The sequence below is a fragment of the Misgurnus anguillicaudatus genome, chromosome 21 (genome assembly GCF_027580225.2).
Source record: "Misgurnus anguillicaudatus chromosome 21, ASM2758022v2, whole genome shotgun sequence".
Classification (NCBI taxonomy): Eukaryota; Metazoa; Chordata; class Actinopteri; order Cypriniformes; family Cobitidae; genus Misgurnus; species Misgurnus anguillicaudatus.
In genome coordinates, this window is record NC_073357.2 from 26,302,163 (window position 1) to 26,325,414 (window position 23,252).

Consider the following 23,252-nt stretch of genomic DNA (forward strand, 5'->3'; position numbering starts at 1 on the left):
TTTACTTTAAAAACATCCTGCACTTAACATATATCAGTGCCATTTTTGGCTCAATATCCGCACCAGTATTGTTTTTTTGTAAGGTATGTTTGTAAAAACTACTTAAATGTTGTTATAAAACTAAGCCCTAGTCCTGGATTAATCTAAACCCTGTCTGGGAAACTGTCCCTTAGTGCTTAGACCCTTACTTGTTTTACTAAATAGCAGGTCAAGTGCTGTGATTTGCTGAAAAATATGTTAGCAATTAGAATTAGAAATTGTTTTTGATAAAAAACAAAATTTGCATAGTTGATTTGCCATTAACCTCAACCTGTGAGTTAATTACATTCATTTACATAAAACACCCACCATAGTTCCCAGGCAAAAAATCCACTGCAGAGGATTTTGCAGATATAAGATTTAAAGAACAAAAGCAGAGTGAAAAGAGCACAACACAATAAAATATGTGTTTAAATAAATGCACCGGTGGGTCCAGCTGTTTCATGTTATGATGGAGTGGAAACTTGTTCCTTAAAACTGTCAGCACGCGTGAAATAACAAAAGGCCAAGGATCACTCAAAGTTAATTAACATCTGAAATATCAAAAGCTTGTGTGTACGGCTGCACAGCTCACGTGAAAGGGCAGCTGTTACCCAAAAAGAGCTTTGACACCGCTACAATACTCAAAATCCTCTTTGTTGTTTAGTTTTTCATCATATGTCATCGTCTGCACCTGTTTTTAATTAATCATCCTCTTCCTTGTTTAATCCTCATTTACCCTTGTGTGTTTATAACCTTGCCTTAGTTCAGTCCTTGTCCGATCTCCATTTGTGTGCCATTAGTGTAAAGTTTGATATGTTTCTTCAGTGTTATTAAAAGTTATATGTTTTGTAGTCCATCTTCATCCTCGTTACTCTACACCAGTGTTTCCCAACCCTTTTTTCTGCCACAGCAGAAAAGTAAGTAATAAAGTAAAAAATCATACGGCACACCACTTTCACAATAAGCATTAACAGATCTGCACAATCCTGTATTGTAATGCTTAAATGACTTGTTAAACTGGCATATTATACTGTATTAAATGTAGTATTCACATTTTATGTGAAACTTGATTTTGTTTTGATGAACACAAAGATGATATCCTAGCTGGAATTAATATCAGTGACACATCAAACTCAGCAACCTGGTAGCTAGCTCCAATCGCTTTTTCAAACACTGTGGCAGTGTTATTTTTCCACGCCACACCAAACAAGTGGTCACGGCACACTAGTGTGACACGGCACAGTGATTAGGAAAACACTGCTCTACACAACATAACCATAACAGAAAAGTTCAGACTTTAAAAAAAAGTGGTTTAAAAGTGACACTTCTTAAAAGCAGCCAATTATGATAAGGTAGTTAGTATCATGTGGGTGAAGTTTATCAGCAGGGACTAGACATCCTGTTCACATTGAATATCATATTATGTACCATGAAATTAAAATGAGTTTTTTTTAATGGAACATTGTAGTGTTTTTATTAATGACTTATTTGTGTACTTCATAATTTTTTTGAAAATGTGCCCTCAAAATCTTTAATTAAAAAACATTAACTGCCTTCCCACCCTTTAAACGACCTGCTTCACTTCCTGTTCCGCGGAATGGCGCGAGGGCGGGGCTATTAGAGACATGTTTCTGCCCGGAAAAAAACCCTGGCAATTAGCAACATGGCCCAACTTCCACCAATCAAATCAGTTCTCCATGGAAGAAATCAAGTTCTGCTCTACATTTTTTTCTCATTTCAAAAGCCGTTTCACTGGGATTTACGTCATGATATGAAAAGAAGGCGATCACTACTTCTGTGTCATTGTGATTTTAAATGAATAATGCAGAATATAGGGAAGTTCTGTAAAAGAATCTGTTTTAATCTTGGGCTTCGGATATTAAATTCTTTCATTAAAACAATGATGCCAAAGAGAGGGATAGGTCATTATGTTGTTAAAGTGGACGAGCTCAAAAGTTACACACACCCCGTTTACACCTGTATTTAGTATCGTCTACATGACCAAAATGCATTTTAATACCAGGTGTAAACAACCTCTATATGTCTTACAGTAGTGATGTAATGGTCTTGATCTCTATCTAACTGAATTTGTATGCATAACAATGAAAAATGGGTGACACTGGAGTCCAACAATATTACAGTATTTAAAGTTGCAAATAATCAGAAAGTTTGTTTTTATCATTGGTCTTGTTATCAATTACAATCTCATGCAAAAGGTCAGATTTACTGATGATGACACATTTCCTCCTCTCTCAGTCTCTCTCTCTTATTCTCTTTTTCCATCTCACTGACAGGTCAAAACACACTGAGTCCAACCACCACAACCCATATTTTGCTGGACAAGTCAGACAGCTTCAACACTGTGCTTTTCTCTGAAGACTCTGTGTAAGACAAACACACACACACACACACACACACACACACACACACACACACACACATATTACACATACAGGACAGAGCTCTTATCAATGACATGTTAAACCCCCAGAACCATGTTGACAGTGTAATAGATCTTAGTGTGTGTGTGTGTGTGTGTGTGTGTGTGTGTGTGTGTGTGTGCGTGCGTGCGTGCGTGCGTGTGTGTACCTGGTAATTATCACGTTGTGTGTCCCCACAAAGATAGGAATACCAGTGTTTTTGTGACCTTGTGGGGACATTTTGACGTCCCCATGAGGAAACAAGCTTATAAATCAAACAGAATGATGTATCTTGAAAATGTGAAGTAGTAGAAGGGTTTCTGTGATGGTTGGGGTTAGGGAATGGGGAAGGTTAGGGGAATAGAATATACAGTTTGTACGGTATAAAATGCATTACGTCTATGGAATGTCCCCACAAAAAAAAACAGAATGTGTGTGTGTGTGTGTGTGTGTGTGTGTTTGTGTGTGTGTGTGTGTGTGTGTGTGTGTGTGTGTGTGTGTGTGTGTTTGCTCCTAATTCACTGACACCTTTATAACGTCATAGTGTCAGTGGACATGAAGCTGTTTTTAGTGGACTCATCATTGGCTGTGTCCGAAATAGCTTCCAAGTTACTGTACCCTTAAATAGTGCACTATTTGAGGGGACAGCCATTTGCAATGGTGTGGACATTATCGAGTGCACTTCAATTATGCACTGCAATGTACACTCAACAACTACAGTGTGAGTGTCAGGCGCGTGCCAAATGAACTCTCGCGTACAAGATGCAATTTAGTGTCTGAATTCATTCACTCATTCAAGTGGACTATATTGGCAAACTAATGTAGGGAATGGAGAATGAGGGTATAGGGGGCAATTTCAGACACAGCCATTGAATATTCTAACAGTCATACTGTATGCAGGGTACCCACGGGTCCTTGAAATCCTTGAAAGTTTGTAAATCTGGGGGGGAAAATTCAAGGCCCTGGGAAGTTTTTGAAAATATAAATATGTAGATACAGGTCATTGAAAGTGCTTGAATCTATTTTAGCAAGATGTTTTCAGAAAAAAAATCCATGTTATTTCTTGTGTAGTGTAGGATAATATCATAAAAATTCTAGGCGTTTTAAGCACACGTGCTAAACTGTTCGCTTTTAATGATTATATATTTTGTATGCGAATGTTGATTCATACCAAAATGCTTTTTTGCATAGTTGTGTTTGACACATGAAAACGTCTCGGGTTACGTATGTAACTGTTGTTCCCTGAGAAAGGAATGAGACGCTGCGTCTCCCTTGCCATACTTCCTGCGTCCCTGTAACGCCGTCTTTGGCAATATGTCAGATAGCGATATACATCCTGGCTCCCGCGTCCACCATGTCTTTGTCGTTAAGCCTCACCCTTGGTTGAATTTGATATACACATTCATATGCACTTACCCCTGGATGCGTCCTCAAAGTGTCACCGCAGTGACGCAGTCCGAGTATCCTCGAAAGGAAACTGTTACAATGTATCTTAAAAGGTAACATGATGTAACCTTGCTCTTACTTGAAATGTGTCCCCACATTTAGTTCTTGAATTTGAGGTTGTTGAAAAGTCCTCGAAACGTCCTTGAATTTAAAGTTAACTAAGGTGTGGGAACCCTGTGTATGATGAGCAGACATGCTTGTAGTGGTTTTAAAACACAGCTGATATCTTTCCAGCCTATAAGAGTCAATGATTCAAGAGATATTATTGTTTACACCTTTATAGATACAGTAATGTACTTGTTTTTCAATGTCAGTGCATTACAAAAACTGTCAACATCATTGCACCTGTTGTTCCAGTCTTAAGTTTGTCCCTTTGTGAATGAAGGGTTCATTTTGCCATACATTGGGTCCTATTCATTTTGATTAACTCTCTGCTCCACAGACAGTGCACCGAGAAGTGTGTAATGAATAATTATTTTGGCATCGGGTTGGACGCCAAAATATCTCTAGAATTTAACAACAAGAGAGATGAACACCCAAAAAAGTGCAGGTAAGAGAGTTTTTGACAGTTTAGAGCTACTTTTTTATATAGTCTACTTAAAACTTTTTTGTTGTACTTGTTGATATGTTTATTTAATAATATTGTTTAAAATGTTAGCATATACAAAAGAAGCCAAGCTAATAAAAATATATGTCATTTATAAATATTAAAATTGAGGCTATTAGTAGAATGTGCTTTGGCCGGTAACTCACAGACTCTGATTTCAATGAGCTTAATGGTTAAAAGGACCCAAGTCAAAGTCCTTTAATGTTAAATGTACAATGTACCATTTAGAAGTACAATGAAACATTTTACTGAATGCTTCTCCACAGACTAAAGACAGAATTCAATATACATTACTGCTAGACATCACACAAAGCACACATTTATACAGAAATTACAAAAATGTAAAAACACGAATAATTGCTGGACAATACGTGACAAGACAATAACACAATGAGGTGACCAGTTACAATTTTTGTCATTATACATGCCCAGTATCATTATTGTAATTAAACCTGTTAACTGGCATTGTCCCGGGAGCGGGACACCCGGGTTACGTCAACATCTTTCATGTAAATGTTAATCTATCACAATAGACTATAAATTGTCAGAAAAGGTCTAAGAATGTAGTGTTCATATTTCAAAACCTTTAAGCAGTAATAATATTGCAGCAAACCAACATGTTGGTTGCATGAGTCACTAAATGATAAACTTAGTAAGGCTATTAGCAAAAAAAACATTTAAATATTATTAATATGATTAAATATTACTAAAAAGGCAACAGTAAAAATAAAGATTTCGAATAAAAAATCCATGGGTCGATAAAAATGGTCAGATCGACATATAATTGACAAATCCAAATACCACAGTAGATGCAACTGTTATTGTTATTTGTTGTGTTTGTACAATATGATCGAAACTGATCCTTTAAAATCATGTGTCTTTTACAGCAGTCGCACTAAAAACATGATGTGGTACGGAGTGCTAGGAACCAAAGAACTGCTGCAAAAAACCTACAAAAACCTGGAGCAAAGAGTCAAGCTGGAGGTATGTGACGGATGCAAGATCCCCACACATATTAAAGCATTAGCAAATGCATCATACAAAAGTGCATTCAGTCTTTACATTTTATGATTATTGGCATTCTGTGAAAACCAAACATTTTGCATTTAGCCTCTTATAACTTCTATTAAGGGACGCAAGAACTGCACACATTACAAATGATAGCCTTCCTAGTGTGTGTGTGTGTGTGTGTGTGTGTGTGTGTGTGTGTGTGTGTGTGTGTGTGTGTGTGTGTGTGTGTGTGTGTTTGTTTTCATCTTTCCAAGTGGTCATGGTATTATATTTTTTAAGCATCACGTAACCCTTTTCTCTCTGCAGTGTGATGGGGTGCCCATGTCCCTGCCGAGTCTTCAGGGTCTTGCTGTTTTGAACATCCCGAGCTATGCAGGAGGAATTAATTTCTGGGGTGGCACCAAAGAGGACAATGTGAGTCCATCAATGAAGTTGAACCAAGAGCACTTAGTTAATAAACTTTAGATATACAGATGAATCAGAGCTGTGCATTTATCATCAGCGCATCTTAATACTCTGAGCTCCCAGTAAATAACAGCCCAGCTTAAGTATCACATGGCGACTAAAGCATTCAGAATATATCAGCCACATTTACAACCAGCCATCAATCCATCAATTGACTTTCATCATCATTTTCAACTACAATTACATTTTTCAACACCACAAGTAGCATTGCAGCATATATCAATGAAAAGATGTGAACGGGTAAAAAATAAATGGAAGGAAACAGAGAAAGATGAGCATATTCATATATTTATCCTAAAGTATTGTTGGAATTAAAGGGTATTAAATATAGGAATATAGATAGATCATGTAAATAACATTATACTGTATAGCCAGGACATTATAGATGACTATTCTGTGACTATGCAGTATGTGAACAGTATGTATATATTACAGAAAATCCTGTTTTTTTATCAAATTGTGTATAGAATGGTGTAGTTAAAATACAGTTGATGATGATGAATGTGATTTAGTCGTGGGTGGGATTAAGTATTTCCACCATTTTATTTGTTTGTGTAGAATTTTGGGGCTCCATCGTTTGATGATAAGAAGCTGGAGGTGGTGGCAGTGTTTGGCAGCATGCAGATGGCCATGTCTCGAGTTATCAACATACAGCATCACCGCATTGCCCAGGTCTGCACACACTCCCATACACAAATACAGTGACATAGGTGAACACTAGGGGACTCAAGAACAACGTTAATATATTTATGTTGATATATCACTCTTAATGCATTGGTCATTTTAAATTCAACATGACCTTTTCTTTAACAGAAAGCATGTAGCAATATAGGTTTAAATGACATCATTTGACACAAATGCATCCCTTCACGTGCCGTTTTACTTTCTTCTCAGTGTCGGCAAGTGAAGATTACCATCCTGGGTGATGAAGGTGTACCTGTGCAGGTGGACGGAGAGGCCTGGATTCAGCCTCCTGGCATGGTCCAAATCATTCACAAGAACCGAGCCCAAATGCTCACCAGAGACCGGGTCAGTCGTGTTATTCTGATTCACATTCATGCTTTAGGATGCTTTTACATAATTTGCGAGTAAAAGACAAATATTCTGCTTTACTGACATCAAATCAACAATAAGTCATGCTTTTTATAGACCTTGTCACATTTCATTATACATGCTCTCCATCCTATCAATGTTACGTGTTTTTATGGCAATAGGCATTCGAGAGCACTTTGAAATCATGGGAAGACAAACGTAAAGGTGACAGCAATCCCCCACGCCCTCGACTGAACTCCCAGCAGTCTATGGAGTATCTGACAGAAGAAGAATGCGCTCAGGTCCAACAGCTCGGCTTAGTGGCCGACACACTCATCAACAGGTGTGTTTAATCACAGTGCACAAAAGTCACTTCTAATCCTACAGCAATGAATCACTTTAATGACTGTTAATGCTTTAGTGTGTGAAAACTAATAAGTTAATAAACTGCATGTTGTTTAATTTGAACAACACACTTTCTTGTTAGTCTTTAATGTGACTTACTGTAGTAATTCCTCTTATTACAGTTAACTTAAAGGGACACTTCACTTTTTTTGAAAATATGCTTATTTTCCAGCTCCCCTAAAGTTAAAGATTTGATTTTGGTGTAATAATCAAGGACTTTGCTGCCGTAACATGGCTGCAGGAGGCGCAATGATATTACATAGTGCTCAAAAATAGTCCCCTGCTACTGAGAGATACCAAGGGAACAATTTTCAGCTGATGCGTAATATCATTACGGCAACAAAGTCCTTGATTATTACGCCAGAATGAGAGTATAGTTCCTATCCATATATGCCTATAAAATCACAACTTTTAATTTTCCGTCAGTCTTAGTACATGATGTAACTACAGAAGAGTCAAGTTTTAAATAGGAAAAATCATAGGTCATTTTTGCTAATGCTGATGCTAATGGTCTAATTAGATTCAATGGATTGTGCTAAGCTATGCTAAAAGTGCTAGCGCCAGACCCAGAGATCAGCTGAATGGATTACAAAACGGTAAAAATCGGGTGTTTAACTCTAGGGGAGCTGGAAAATGAGAATATTTTCAATAAAAGAGGAGTGTCCCTTTAATGAATTGCATTCACTATTAAAAGTGTGTATGATAATAGATAAGTAATAGATGAATGTGTTAATATGATTGCTGAATGTTTGGTAGAATTCGAGAGGTGGCTAGAAGTCATATGGTGGTGGAGCAAGAGTTGGCTCATGCAGTAAATGCCAGCGCTGCGGTTTTGAGTGAAGCGTTTCCCTCCAAACCCTCCAGCCCTGAGGTAACACGAAGACACTTGTCAGAATCAGCTTGTGTGATATTAGGCACAAAAATCATTACGACTTAGTAAAAACGTTTTGATAAAATGTACATTGTAGGTTACTGTAAAAACACAGATTTCAGACAGTATAATTATTTGGATTGATTTATATTAAATGACATACTGTAGTGGTCAAACAATTGACAGCTTTGCTCTTTATTGAAACACTTTTTTAATGATTATTTATCATTATTATTAAAAGATTTTGTATGCACGTTGCATTTGTGTGTTTGAAGTATTAAAGGTGCAGTGTGTAATATTTTAGAATGATCTCTTGACAGAAATGCAAAATAATATACAAAACTACATTGTCAGGGGTGTATTAAGACCGTTCATAATGAACCGTTATGTGTTTATTACTTTAGAACGAGACCTTTTTATCTACATAAACCGAGGGTTCCCTTACATGGAAGTCGCCATTTTGTGACACCATTTTTCTACAGAAGCCCTTAACGGACACATTTTTTTACTAAGTTGTCTCCGACGCTGACATGTTTGTGTGGTGGCGGCTACGGTAGCTTCTCTTTGTGTTTCAAAAGCGAGGGGTGAGCAGTGGACTGAGTGGACCTCACCACTAGATGCCGCTAAAATTTACAAAAATTACAAAAAGAGCGTGCAAAGTTTATAAAAGATGATCAATAACTATTTAAAACAGATCAAATTGTTGTCAGTGTATGCACTGTAAAAAACTTTGTTTACCCTACATTTTTAAGATTATTTTGTCCAATAAATACTTTAAAAGTTTAATATTTTGTCTAATTTGTACCATACACCAAATATTTTGATGGTTTAATCTAACCTGAGGGGGCATTAAAGGCAAATATTGTACACATTTCCCTCCCAAACATTTGGCCACTACTGTACAAAAGATCTTGATAATAAACATTTTCATTTCTTGTAATTTGTGTGATTAATTTGTACAGATTTGATCTCCTAATGGCTTATATTCATAGGGTTTACACTTTATTCTTAAAATATTACTGCAATCTTGTAATGATTATTTTACGCATTTTTCCCGGTCAAGGCGTATCCTAGTCCCAGACTAAAATGCATGTTTCAGCTGCTATAATTTCAAAACACCTTGTACTGACATTTTAACATATATCAGTACCTTTGTTTTGTCTCGAGATGCACACCAGTATATTTTTTTTGTAAAGTTTGTTTGTATTTTATTGTCCTAAAATAACAAAGGCCTAGTCCTGGATTTATCTAAACCCTGTACGGGAAAGCACCCCTAGGGGGCGTTCACACCAATGCTTTTACGCTGGCGGCTGGCGTATGTTTTTTTTTCAATGGAAGCTCAGCGTTTTTCAAAAAAGCCAGCAGTTGGCGTTTTCTTCTGCGCTGAAAGCCAGCGTTCAGAGGTTTTTCTGTGATCAGCGCTGAGCGCCAAGAGTTGATAAATATAAAATTTCGAAAGTGAAAAGCTCAGCTCGTCAATGTCCATTCTCACACGGCCATTCAATCACAGCGGGGCGGGACAAATATCACAACAACCAACAACTGATTAACAAAGCAGAAGTATCATAGCAACCAAAGCGCTCAGTTAAAGAAAGCTGGTAGTTAACAGAAAAAAAGCTGGCAGTCGGCATCCGTCAGTTTTTTTAGATGCGTTTAAAAGCTTTGGTGTGCACGCCCCCTTAGTATGTGTACTTAGCCAATAAAATACTGGTAAGTACATGCATTAGGTTTAGGTTTATGTTTAGAGTTTGTACCTATTACACAGTTTCACAGTAAGTACGTAGTATGTGATATATATATATATTTAAACACACACACATAAACTTGTGAAAACACATAGTATAAAAAACAATTTTCTTCCGGCTTTAGCTTCATCCTGTTTGTATTGAACTCTCAAGCTGTTCTCCACCGGAGCTTTATTGACCAGTATATATAGAGGAATAAAAAAACAACACTATGTGTTTATCACTGAACAGCAAGAGATTGTCAGGAAGTCAAAGTCAGAGCCGAGTGGTGACCGTGCGCATGTATTTGTGTTTTTCTCTGCAGGGTTTAAGTCGCAGTACAGCCGTAGACATCGTCAACAGCAGTAAAATCCTTCAGCAGGAGACCAAGATGCTGTTGGAAGGAAAACTGCTGGTGGGTGACATCACTGTTTGTCTCTCGCTGTCTTTGGTATGTTTGTGATGGGATGCGGTCTGAAACATGAGGATGTTTTTCTGTGTATGTAGCAGCTGGAGACTTGTCAAAAAGAGGAGCTTCTTTCGACGGTGGACAGTCTCGGCACAGAGTTACACAAGCTGGAGGATATTCACTGGATCTGTCCCAGCATGCACTGCTCTGAGGAGGTGTGGCTTTTTGTTTTTTAATGCAGAACCGTCTGAGCGTGATGCTTTTTAGTACACATCCATTTCTCTTGCTCAGTAGAGGGCAAAATTAAAAATCTCTGCAATGAAATTGATCTTTAGTAAAGACATTTTAAACATTTTTAACATTAGCTATGAGGTTCAACTATTGCATATGATTTTTAATTTCAGTTTTTTTTTTTGACAAATCCCATTTTAATTGACAAGCTTTTGACCACTTTTTTGAAAATATGCTTATTTTCCAGCTCCCCTAGAGTTAAACATTTGATTTTTACCATTTTGGAATCCATTCAGCTGATTTCCGGGTCTGGCGCTAGCACTTTTAGCATAGCTTAGCATAATCCATTGAATCTGATTAGACCATTAGCATCGCGCTAAAAATAACCAAAGAGTTTAGATATTTTTCCTATTTAAAACTTGACTCTTTTGTAGTTACATCGTGTACTAAGACCGACGGAAAATTAAAAGTTGTGATTTTCTATGCAGATACCTGTATGGCTAGGAACTATACTCTCATTGTGACGAAATAATCAATGACGTTGCTGCCGTAACATGGCTGCAGGGGGCGCAATGATATTGTGCAGTGCCCGAAAATAGTTCCCTGCCATTGAAAGTTACCAAGGGGACTATTTTCAGGTGCTGTGTAATAGCATTGCGCCTGCTGCATCCATGGCTCAGCAGCAAAGTCAAAATATCAAAACATAATATTTTAGCAAAATGCTAATGGTCTAATCAGATTTAGTGGATTATGCTAAGCTATGCTAAAAGTGCTAGCGCCAGACCTGGAGATGGTAAGAATCAAATGTTTACCGTATTTTCCGGACTATAAGTCACACTTTTTTATAGTTTGGCTGGTCCTGAGACTTATAGTCAGGTGCGACTTATATGTCAAAATAAATTCATACTGACTAACATGAACCCAAAGAAAACATTTGCCGTTTACAGCCACGAGAGGGCGCTATGTGTTGCTCATGTAGCCTACCCAACTGTTACTACTGAAACATTAACTTAAAAACAACGAAGAAAGACTAAACAATCAAAATGCCCCCCAAAAAATAATAGTTTTCTAAATAAATGCGACTTATAGTCTAGTGCGACTTATATATGAAGAGTTTCGTTGCAAAACGAGACAACCACCGTTTTTTTTATTGTTCAAAAATCTCGTTTTTTGGTTGTGCATTCCAATACATTTCAATGCAACTGCAGTTGGTTTGTTTTGATTTAAACCTTCATAACTTAAAAATACAGCTAAGTAGCACCATAAAACAAAATAATAACATAATAATAAACATGTTTTGACAAAAATGTTAAAAAATGGATTTATCTTGTTTTGCAACGAAACTCTTCATATGTTTTTTCGTCTTGGTGACGCATTTTTTGACTGATGCGACTTACACTCTGGAGCGACTTATAGTCCGGAATTTGCGGTAATTCTAGGGGAGCTGGAAGGTGAGCCTATTTTCAAAAAAAGTAGAGTGTCCCTTTAAGTGAGATTTCCAAATGTATTTCAAGTTTCTTGTGTGTTTGTGTCACTGCAGGAATCATCCCGAGTAAGCGGGAAAAGCAGTATGAAGCTGAAAATTATGCCCAAGGGGAAGAAAGAAAAAGAGAGATTACATAAGCAGCGGTCAAGCAGCTCTCTCTCAGGTACTGTAAGAGACGCATTCACCGCTGCAAGACAAACACACCAATAAACATAAAAAACCACAAGCTTTTTATTTGTATGAGACCACATAGTAACAAAATCATTAAAGCGTATTATTGAATCATGGCATGTGATCAGTGCTTGGTCAGTAAAAAGCTTTACTCATTTATTCATTATTTTTATGAACCTTTTAGGAACCTGGGACATCAAGGGCGGGGCATGTGATGTGGATACCGCAGGCAACTGAAGATAAAGTTTGCCGCACATCTGCCGTGAGGACACACTTGGCTACGGGATGCTGCTTTATGGCCGTTGGGGGGGCGTGAGACCACCTGAGCAGACACACACCCCCAGTGTTTGTGAGCTTCTTTTGGAGGGGCGTGGCCCGGCACTGCATTACTGTTGTGGTTATGTTTCCGGTTTATTTTCTACCTGCCATTAGTTTGATGAGGACACGAGAAACGTCATCAGAGGGCAGGAGTGGACCACAACTCTTTCTCCTCTTTCTCTCAATAATGCAGTTCCCAAGCATGACCAACCTTTCTCTTTTTTATCCTTTCTTTTCTTAGTATTCAAGCTGTCAGACACAAACTCAAAACTTTCTTTGCTCTCCAAAGAAAACTTATGAAGACTTATTTGTCTCGTCTTGTCGCCATCTGAACAACAACAACAAAAGAACAAAATCAAATTGAATCAAAGGAAAATTGTATTGACAATGAAACCAAGGCAAAAATGAATATCCTGATGAATGTATGGTAGACCTGTATTATTCGTCAAAACGGCTGAATAGATAGAAATCTGCATTACGTATCTCTCTCTCTGTATATCTCTATGACCATATCTCTATGGTTTCTGCATGCCTTTCATGCCCTTATGCAGAAAAAAAGGTCTATTTTTCTCAGCCAAGTCGTGATGGTGTATCACTAGTGTGTCAATCGAGCCGTCGTTCTAGAAGCTTCAGTGCCGTAAATCTTGTGCCAAGTCAGTAAATGGAGCGCAGTGGTTTAAAGTGAGCTGTTTTACTTATTTCTGCAGGGAAATCTCGTGAAAGAAAGTGATGCTGTATGTCGTACATTTCAAAATGTATTTTATCTCGCCTTGCACTTTAATATGGAAAACAAAAAAACTTAAAGGTCATGTGTGTTTGTTTTATCATATGAAGATGGAATGAGGTATGTTACATATAATCAAACTTTATGAATGTTATTCAAATGTTGCCCCTTTTAAGGGTTGGGTTTTACTGTAAAAAGCACGGAGGTAAAGGAAAACTTGAACTTTTATTTTGAATATATTGCTATATGGTTCGCAAGCAGTATTTATCAAGGTACCATTAAAGTCAAAATATACAAACTGGACAAGTTGTGAGCCAAAGTCTAGCAGTATTGCTCTGTACAAACTAAACATTGCAAATGTTGTCTCGATACAGAAGTGATGGTGCTGATTGTGCCCCTAAATGATGGACTGTATTTTGTTTTTTTGCACGTCTTTGTTTAAAAGTTCCGTTTTAGTTTTTGAAATCCCATCACTTTATCATCTCCATGTATCAAGCCATTGAGTGCGTTTATCAGGTACAAGAGGAAGGCAATTATTTTATGAACAGAAAATATGTATTTTTGAATTTTTATTTGAACAGAAAAGGGAGATTGACTCATTTGTTCTTTTCATTGTCGAGACTACTGTTTACTTTTGCGATGTATTATTTATCCTTTTAATTTAAAATATTTTGCCATATTGGTGCGGTCGAGCTTCCGTGGCCTTGAGCCCTGACTCGGACTACACACACCTACTGCAGGATTGTTGCTGTTGACTTGAAGCAAAAATAAAGTGTGCTCATTGCTGTTTGATTTGTGTTCCTGTTTATTTTCTTGGATTCACAGAATATACATTTTAGGTTTTAAGACATATCAAACATATTGCTAGAAAATAAATGACTCGAGTAGCAGCCCTGTGTGTGTATAAATACATAACAAATACATAAATTAACCTTAACATGTTTTTTTTATTTTTCTGGAGGAACATCGGCGGGTTCTTCTAGCTCAGGAGGTTGATCGTCGTGCGTTTCTTTCTCATTTTTGTTTTCACTTTCTTTCTTGTCGTCCTCTTCATCTTCCCAGTCCGACTCGCTGATGTCGTCGTCTGAGATGTCCCAGTCTGGTTTGACCTCTTCTTCTTCTGGGTTGTTCGTCTCGTTGTTGACATCTGGCTCGGGTTTGTGCTTGGGATCTTCCAGTTTGCCCCAGGCTACAACATCAGCCTTCTTCAAGGTCACCTCAACCTTGGAGGGCACCATGTTTGCGAAACTGTTGTTCACGTCAATCACCTACAAGATCAGAAATGGACACAGATGTCATGAGATTCATGAATGATTTATATGGTTGTAAACTAGTTGGTAAATTGGTGGGGTAATAATTAGAGGTTTCAATAATGATCAATATAGGGTTGCTAAATCATGAGAAACTGTTGTACAGTAATCTTACCCCCCATAGGTGGAAGTCCTTGTGAAACACTTTGTCACCCTCAAACTGTATGTGGCAGGTTAACTGCAGAGATAACAGAAAAAAACATTGATTGATACTCCCCAGACACAAAATTCATTTTTGATGCTATGTGATTGTTTTAACCCCCATGTGAAGTGACTTTTTTGATTCTTGTGATGCTAATGTGGAATGAATCTTTTAATGCTGATGTAAAATGATTCACCTTGAGTCTTTTGATTCTAATGCAGAGTGACTTTGTTTGAATCGTTTACTGTTGATTCTTCTTGACTCATCTGATATGAATTTAGAGTGAATCTTTAGATGTGGAATGACTTTAATGCTGATGTAACATGATTCATTTTGACTCCTCTGATTCTGATGTAGAGTGACAGTTTTAAATCTTCTACTGTTAATGTGAAGTGATTCTTCTTGAATCATTTAATACTGATTTTAAGTGAATCTTTAGATGTGTAATGACTTGATGCTGATGTAAAGTGGGTGTTTTGACTCTTGATGCTGGTGTAAAATGATTCACTTTGAGTTTTTTTATTCTAATGCAGAGTATTTGAATCTCATAATGTTGTTGTGTAGTGATTCTTCTTGACTCATTTGATATTAATTTAGAGTGAATCTTTGATACAAATGTAAAGTGGTTGTTTGACTTTTGATGCTGATGTAAAATGATTCATTTTGACTAATTTGATTCTGATGTAGAGTGACAGTTTTGAATCTTTTACTGTTAATGTGAAGTGATTCTTCTTGAATCATTTAATACTGATTTTAAGTTCATCTTTAGATGTGTAATGACTTGATGCTGATGTAAAGTGGGTGTTTTGATTCTTGATGCTGATGTAAAATGATTCATTTTGACTCCTCTGATTCTGATGGAGAGTGATAGTTTTGAATCTTTTACTGTTAATGTGGAGTGAATCTCCTGACTCATTTGATACTGATTTGAAGTGGATCTTTAGATGTGGAATGACCTTTATGCTGATATAAAGTGGTTGTTTGACTCTTGATGCTGATGTAAAATGATTCATTTTGACTAATTTGATTCTGATGTAGAGTGACTGTTTTGACTCTTTTACTGCTAATGTGGAGTGATTCTTCTTGACTCATTTGATGCTAATTTAGAGTCAATCTTTGATGCTGATGTAAAGTGGGTTTATGACTTTGATGCTAATGTAAAATGATTCATTTTGACTCCTCTGATTCTGATGTAGAGTGACTGTTTTGAATCTTTTTCTATTGATGGAAAGTGATTCTTCTTGAATCATTTAATACTGATTTGAAGTGAATCTTTAGACATGGAATGACTTTGATGTGATGTAAAATGATTCACTTTGACTCTGATATAGAGTGACTGTTTTGACTCTTAATGCTGATGAAAATGATTCATTTAGACTCTTTTGATGCTATGTAGTGTAATTTTAAGTTATATAACAGGTTATATTTAACTCACCACTGTGCGGTTTGCCTCCACGTAGGAATGCTCTGGACTGGAGTTTTTTGCATAGATTGTAACCACGACCTGGTTTCCAGTCTGGTGCCAATCATGCCGGCAAGCCACCTTCTTTTTGTCCTGTAGACCAAAGTAAATAATCTCTAACCACTCACAATCCATAGCAACACATTAGTGGGATACTGAAACTGTATGATTAAATTACCTGTTTAGGGATCCAGCAGTGTTTCCCTGAAGTGCAGCCCTTCTGATCCAGGAAAGCATTAAAGTCAGTTGTTTTAATGCAGCAGCAGTTCCAGTATTTGTATCTAGACAATGATGAAAGATGGGAATTATTTCTCACTCAGTATGCCTTGTTGTAGGTGCTTTAAAAGATATATGTAACACGGTTGTTTTTAATATTTTCTAATCTAGGACTCCAACAGCAAAGAATAAGCATAGATTGAGTCACATTTGCAAACCAAGCTCCTTACCCTTCGTGAAAGACAGGTACTCCAGGATGAAAAGTGCAGATCTCTGCATCAGTTTCTGGACCCTGATAAGTCTGAAAATAACACAATTGAACCATTTAAACAGCTACATGAAACACAAAGGTATTGTATATCTCACACTACACAAATAAACAGCATTTAAAAGTATTATCTGCCTACACATGTCTGCTCACAGTAACTCATACTGCTTATTAGACAAGCAAATCCTGAGAGCGTTCCAGCTCAAAGCAGCATGAGCTCAGTCTCATTCATTTACTGGCCTCACGGCTGATAAATCACTCATTTTCTGCTCTTCTAAACAGATAAATGTGCGGGAAGCTGTAACAGAGCTTAATGTTATAAACTTTCTTAGTGGTGAAGGGAAAAAATCAACAAAGGGCAATCAGCACCATGTTATTAACCTGTTACAAGAATTCGGTTCTCGCCTGAAGCAAAAGAACAGCTCCTGAGTCATTAACATTCACTGCGTTAACATGATGAACTTTCAGGATTACAGATAACAAATCCATTTGACAGAAGGTTTTAATCTGAGCCTTTAATAATACCTAACATCCAAATGTCAATGTTCTTACTAAACAAGTGATGGGGAAGGTTGATCCTAGATCAGTTGTCTCACTGATGCTCATTGTCACTGATACTAACAGCATGTGCTGCAGTTGTATTCTGCATCATGGTCACTAGAGGGCACCATAAGGTGTATCATTTCCTATGTAAAATGTTCTTTATGGTTTTCATTGTAATATTGCAAATATAATGTAAAACTTCTGCTTTTAAATATTTTTTTTTTCAAATTCATGTAAAATGGAAAGTCATGTCTAGTTTGATTTGATGCCTGATATTTATCATATTAATTGTCTATGTCAGTCAATGAAAAAGTATCCCATAAGGCAAAAAAATACATTCTCTGGCCAAAAAATATTTTAAATATATACTAAATATATTTTGGAGAAAGTAATGCTAAAATAAATATATTTTCCAAATATTTTTAAATTTGGAAATATATTTAGTTTTAAACGCAATTAAATATATTTTTGAATTTGGAAATATGTTTGGTTATAACCTTTATATATATATCAACATATATTTCAAAATGTATTTCAAGTACAAGCAAGTACATTTCTAATTTTACATTTGATATGGCAAAAACTTTATTCTTTGCCAAAAAATATTTAAAATATATGCTAAATACAACTTAATTTTATATTAGTTTAAACCTGTAATGTTAACTGGTTTGTACAATAAACAAAGTTTTTCTTAATATAATATTTTCAATCCTTTAAATGTATTTATTTTTAAATATATTTCAAAATATACAAAAAATGGCCCAAAAATATATCTGTAAAAATATTTTGTAAACATATTCCAAAAATATTTCAGCACATATATTGTTTGGCCATTGTTTGTATATTTTTAAATATATTTCAAAATATATTTTTTGGCCATATAGTATATACCAGGGGTCTTCAACCTTTTTTTTTTTTTTTTTTTTTTTTGAGCAAGGGCTACCACAATGGATAAAACAATCTAGGGGGTTACTTGTTTGATAGTCTCCTCAAAACGTTTAGTTTTACTTGTTGATTTTAATTTTATTTAACTTGTTGATATGTTTTATCATTGTTTAAAATGTTAACATAAATAAAAAAAGCCAAGCTAATATAAAAAATATGTCAGAAATAAATATTAAAATTAAGTGTATTAATAGTATGTGCTTTGGTGGGCAACTCACAGACTCCTTGTGGGCAACCTAGAGTTGGAGACCCCTGGTACATATCATTTAGATCTATTTATTAGCAGAATAATATTTGCAATAATATTATATATTATATTATAAAGACTATACATTTCCTTTGTATAATATTTTATACAATTTTCTCACAAAAAGTATTTCCTAAAACCTAAAGGATTGTAGATTTTTTGATACATTTACAATCTTTCAGAAATGCTATAGGATGTTTTGCCTAAAGTGACTTGAGACCATACCTAAAATAAATAAACAAATAAATAAATCTGTAAATGAAACATACACGTACACACAGATTCACAAATGCACCTACTGTTTTGCATCCTGCATTTTTGCACCGAACTCCAACAAAGACTTGACTTTCTGTGAGACAGTAAGAGGTGGGAAAAGGAGAAAGAGGAGATGAAAAAACTTTGATATTTGAAGAGTCATGAAACCTTTAACAAGAAAATGTACAAAGTCATGTTCCATCAAAAACAGGTGAGCTTCAAATCAACTACAGTTTTACTGATGGCAACCAAAATGATCAAAAGAGCTCCTATTTATTGGCTAGACAGACAGACAGTTCTTTGCTTTGTTATGGCAAAACATGTAACATAAAAGCTAATATCCCTTAGTTTTATTTTCTACTTGCAATAGAAAAGTGGATTCTCTTGGTTGGACATTTTTGATCTTCTGTAGAACATAAAGAGAAAGACTGAAAATGTAACATGCATATAAAAGGCACAACATTTTGACTGTACTGTTTGTGTTGCAGGTGTCTGCTGGTCTGTTTGTGTCTGGTACATCATGCTGTACTGTAAAAGGGTTGAATCTCAAATTGCTCACCTAGCTTCTCTCTCTTCTCCCTCTCAGTGATTTCCATTTTCTCTGCAATCTGAGCCAGAGATGGAGAGATCTTCAGCTTCAGCTTCGACTTTGACTCATCAGAACTGTAAGGAATTATTGAAAAACACGTCACTGGCTGTTTTTACAGTACCTTAAAGCAGGAGGAGGTGTATTTGAAAGGAAAGTATGGGAGAAATAAATGTCTAAATTTTGTATTCAGAAGGGAGAGAGAGAGAGAGAGAGAGAGAGAGAGAGAGAGAGAGAGAGAGAGAGAGAGAGAGAGAGTTCTTTTTTCTGCACTTGTGTCTTTGACATGATTTACTATATACTGTGATATTGGAAGTTCCATTTAATGACCAATCAGCATCCAGGACTGGATCAACACATTTATTTACGATAGTGTCCCATATTTGGCCTCTTTTTGGTCATTTTTACAATATTAGAAGATTATTACAAATAAATACAAATCGTGACCTTGCCTGTAAAATTCAGGATAAAGTCTCATAAAACCGCTTAAAAGATTTCAATCTATGATTTTAATCTTGGAGATGACCTTAGACAATATATAAGGCCAATGTTGACGTTTGAAATCACCTAAACAAACACGCCCCTACCCCAATAGAATCTGGACCTTCTTGATAGACCCGTCCCACACATACGCAACCCAGGCAACGATGTCGGTTAGTAGACACGCCGTTTACTGCTGATTGGCTACAAGTGTGTTTTGGTACTCGGCCCGACTCTCTTTTCCAAAGCGTTTTTCAAAATTCATGCACCCCGCCTTTAAATATATCAACGTTATATTTTTTTACAGAATGTAGGATAATTTTATGTAGAAAATTACGGTAGTATTGAACTCCACCAGCCTTTATTAAAGTGTCTTGCTACTTATTAGTGTTTTGAGTATTTCATGATTGATAAAGGACTACATTAACTTTCTTACATGACAGCTCTACACTCTTATAAATGAAAGGTGCTACAATTGATTCCTCACAGCCATCATAGCATAATACCTTTCTGGACACAATAGGTTTCTTTGGATGTTAAAGGGCACCTATTATGCCCTTTTTACACAAATTAATATAAGTCTCAGGTGTGCCCAGAATGTATCTGTAAAGTTTCAACTCAAAATACCCCACATAGTTCATTTATTATAGCATGTCCAAAATGCCCCTATTTTGGTGGGAGCAAAAACGCGCTGTTTTAAAGGGACACTACACTACACTTTCTTTTTTTATATGCTCATCCCCCCACCGAGTAAAACATTTGCATTTAAAAAAAAAAGTCAAGTGTCCCTTTAATGTCTGTACCTTTAAATGCAAATGAGCTACAACTCTTCACTTTCTTACAAACAGACAGTGAGCGCTTTCAGATAAAATAGATCTGATTAATACAGTCTGAGAAAATAGCATCTAGTGGACAGAATACAGCTCGCTGAGGGTTGAAACTATGGTGATGCAGGACTGGAAGTGGGCGGGGCTTTATCAATATGACCTCACATTGATAGGAGTATCAAAACGGCATGTCTAATGAGACTGCTTTGGTTAAAAAACTAGGAGCGGGTGGATTGTGCTCAGCACACATTATGTCCAAACACCTTGTAAAAGTGGATTTCGGATAATTTAAAGGTTTTTTATGAAAATGTTTTTCTGTAGCATTGTGTATGCACATACCTGGGTCTCTCCTTTTCCAGGGCCTCTGCTGATTTGGGTCCCTTGTAGATGATTTCTTCTCCACCGTGTTGCTTCCCATCTCCCTTGTCGGTTGTCACCTCCGGCCTCAGCGGCTCCTCAGGCTTTTCATTACTATGGCGCCCGCGGGTGCAACCCTAGGATGAGTACAGAGGGCATGATGTGCCAATCAGACATTTGATTCGGCGCAAATAATGAGTGTACCCAGAACAGAAAATTACACGTTTGAGACAGCATTGAATGTTATTATATGCATTCTTTTAACAGAATGTGTGCAATGATGTATAATGAACAACTGATGCCGTTATTACTTTGATTACACTTATGCTGTAAGTTTTGTACATTGGGTTCCGCATTGTGCACAATTTAACATTTGTTAATTCTTCGGATTAAACCATACTTTAAATGAATGCGGTGAATGTAAATGTCATAAATTATTATTTCACTCCACTGAATTGTAGAATTTAGCATAATATGATTCAGCCAGGTGTGATGACACATGCAATTTAATTTGCATCAGAAAAAATTGATATTGTGCCTGCAGAGCAAGTTTATATTTTAAGTATAATTTGAATTTTGAGTCATATTCTGTCACTATGTTACTACTGTATCTGCAGTGCATAAAAGCTGTGGGGATTATCATACTATTAGCATACTTTGATTGACAGGAACTCTGAGAAATCTGTCGTCCTCTTTTTACAGCAGGACCAGCCCTGAGGAGATAAACCGAAACAAAGAATTAAATAAGAGAGCCAAGAACAATAAAAGACATATTATGAATATTAGGCTCTTTAAGTAGTAAGCTTGCTTATCAAGTTACAGCAGGCTGAACGTAACAGCCGGTGGTCTTTATTGAGAATCAGTTTGTACTTACCTTTAAAGCATCATGGAAGATTGGCACACCGGGGTGATAGCGACAGGCCTCTTTAGATGTTGAGAGAAGATTAGAAATGAGTATAAATTCAATCCCATCCTTATTTTTATGAACGTCAAACCAAACACATGGAGCAGCCCAGCTGGGGAGGGCTATGCATGGTGAACAGCCATTTATAGAAGTAGCAACATGTGCTGCTGACTTTATCAAGTCTCTATAAACACACATTTTAAATTCATCCGTTCATCTCTGTAAACTATTAGTATTTTATGTTTTGGCTGCCAGATGCTGTTCTTATTTTACAAAAGTCTTCAAAGTTGCAGTTAGTTTTTGAATTAATATTTCCATTAATAGAATTATAATAACAAAGATTTCTGTTAAAAGCAAGATTTACATGTACATTTACATGTAGGCCTGTACTAAATATCATGACCTTCACATAACACACATTTCAGCTCAACATTCTCAATGTCAATTAAAAAAAAAATGAAAAATAAGAAAATACCATCTGAGTTTTTGTCAGCATCAAATCGAGCTCCACAGCCTCTGTTATAACACAGCAAAGCCATGCTGGTCTGTCTGAGATTCACGTTGTTTTTTGGTCTTTCCGTCCTTTATGAGACTCTTGGCTTGTTTATCTGGTTTATCTCGCGTTCACCTCGGGTACTTATGAACTGAGCCGGCCCTGTGAAGCTTCTCCAGAACTTTCGGAAGAAAGATCCAGAAGGAATAAACACGTCGAGGGAAAGAGCTGGAGAGATTTTCTAGTCTGAATGAACTCTATAAATAGTCGCCATGCTCTCTCTCTCTCTCTCTCTCTCTCTCTCATTACAGCTGTTGGGTTCTATCAGAGATGATGGTGTGACATTCCTGGGTTCCAGGCTCTGGGGGTTGGGACACAGCTGAGCCTCAGATAACACAGAGAATAAACATTGAAAAACGAATTTACAAAGCATGATATCATTTTGAAACAGGTTATTGAATGAAGGGAAATGTGACTAAAGCTTGTCTCTACAAATTCTCTGTAATATTATGCAGTATTATGATGGTACCCACGAATTCTGATTGAACATTTAATATCCATTTATGTTAAGTTTGTCATTTCGTTTCCAGGAAGGCTTGGTTTGGTCTTATTAACACTCGGGTCAGGCACTGATTTCTCCAGAGGTGTTGAAGTTTTAGCTTTCTTAAGACCAGTCAAGTTGCTACAACATATCACACTCTTTAAACACATTCCCCGCCAGCCTTTTTTTAAGTTGCCCGCCAGCATTTTTTGTGATTTTCACAAAAGTTTCACAAAATGCCTTCCAGTAAAATTTTCTTCTAAAAATATATAAACATACAGATATATCAAATAAAAGAACAGACCTCTGCTTTCAAACAAACATGAACTCTTAAA

At 36.5% G+C, this 23,252-nt stretch overlaps 2 protein-coding genes across 4 annotated transcripts in view; one reads left to right on the forward strand and one right to left on the reverse strand.

The window, feature by feature from the left end:
- LOC129440076 (diacylglycerol kinase delta) overlaps positions 1–14,133 on the forward strand; it is a 107,305-nt gene extending 93,172 nt beyond the window's left edge. For 2 of the 3 annotated variants that reach the window (XM_073859913.1, XM_055199159.2), the window contains 12 exons: positions 2,316–2,406; positions 4,330–4,437; positions 5,382–5,478; positions 5,812–5,919; positions 6,529–6,642; positions 6,865–6,999; positions 7,185–7,345; positions 8,164–8,278; positions 10,328–10,417; positions 10,510–10,626; positions 12,183–12,291; positions 12,484–14,133. In XM_073859913.1, the coding sequence (XP_073716014.1) occupies positions 2,316–2,406; positions 4,330–4,437; positions 5,382–5,478; positions 5,812–5,919; positions 6,529–6,642; positions 6,865–6,999; positions 7,185–7,345; positions 8,164–8,278; positions 10,328–10,417; positions 10,510–10,626; positions 12,183–12,291; positions 12,484–12,536 (1,298 nt within the window). In that variant the 3' untranslated portion in view covers positions 12,537–14,133. The remainder of the gene's footprint in view (positions 1–2,315; positions 2,407–4,329; positions 4,438–5,381; positions 5,479–5,811; positions 5,920–6,528; positions 6,643–6,864; positions 7,000–7,184; positions 7,346–8,163; positions 8,279–10,327; positions 10,418–10,509; positions 10,627–12,182; positions 12,292–12,483) is intronic. The other variant, XM_073859914.1, reaches the window with a different exon arrangement.
- LOC129440090 (cysteine and histidine-rich domain-containing protein 1) lies at positions 14,123–22,921 on the reverse strand. Its single transcript, XM_055199189.2, has 11 exons — positions 22,359–22,921; positions 21,854–21,903; positions 21,636–21,692; positions 20,962–21,116; positions 19,289–19,392; positions 18,774–18,823; positions 16,702–16,772; positions 16,434–16,536; positions 16,229–16,348; positions 14,767–14,829; positions 14,123–14,609 (listed from the first exon to the last, which is right to left on the reverse strand). Exons 1-11 carry the CDS (start codon positions 22,420–22,422, stop codon positions 14,289–14,291), a joined length of 1,158 nt encoding a protein of 385 aa, XP_055055164.1. The 5' UTR covers positions 22,423–22,921; the 3' UTR covers positions 14,123–14,288.
- Positions 22,922–23,252: the final 331 nt, after the last annotated feature.

Coding starts and splice junctions, on each gene's coding strand:
- LOC129440090 (XM_055199189.2), bottom strand. CDS start 22,422: ATGGCTTTGCTGTGTTATAACAGAGGCTGTGGAGCTCGATTTGATGCT. Junction 21,693..21,853: donor TCTTCCATGATGCTTTAAAG/GTAAGTACAAAC, acceptor TTATCTCCTCAG/GGCTGGTCCTGCTGTAAAAA. Junction 16,537..16,701: donor GTACCTGTCTTTCACGAAGG/GTAAGGAGCTTG, acceptor ATCATTGTCTAG/ATACAAATACTGGAACTGCT.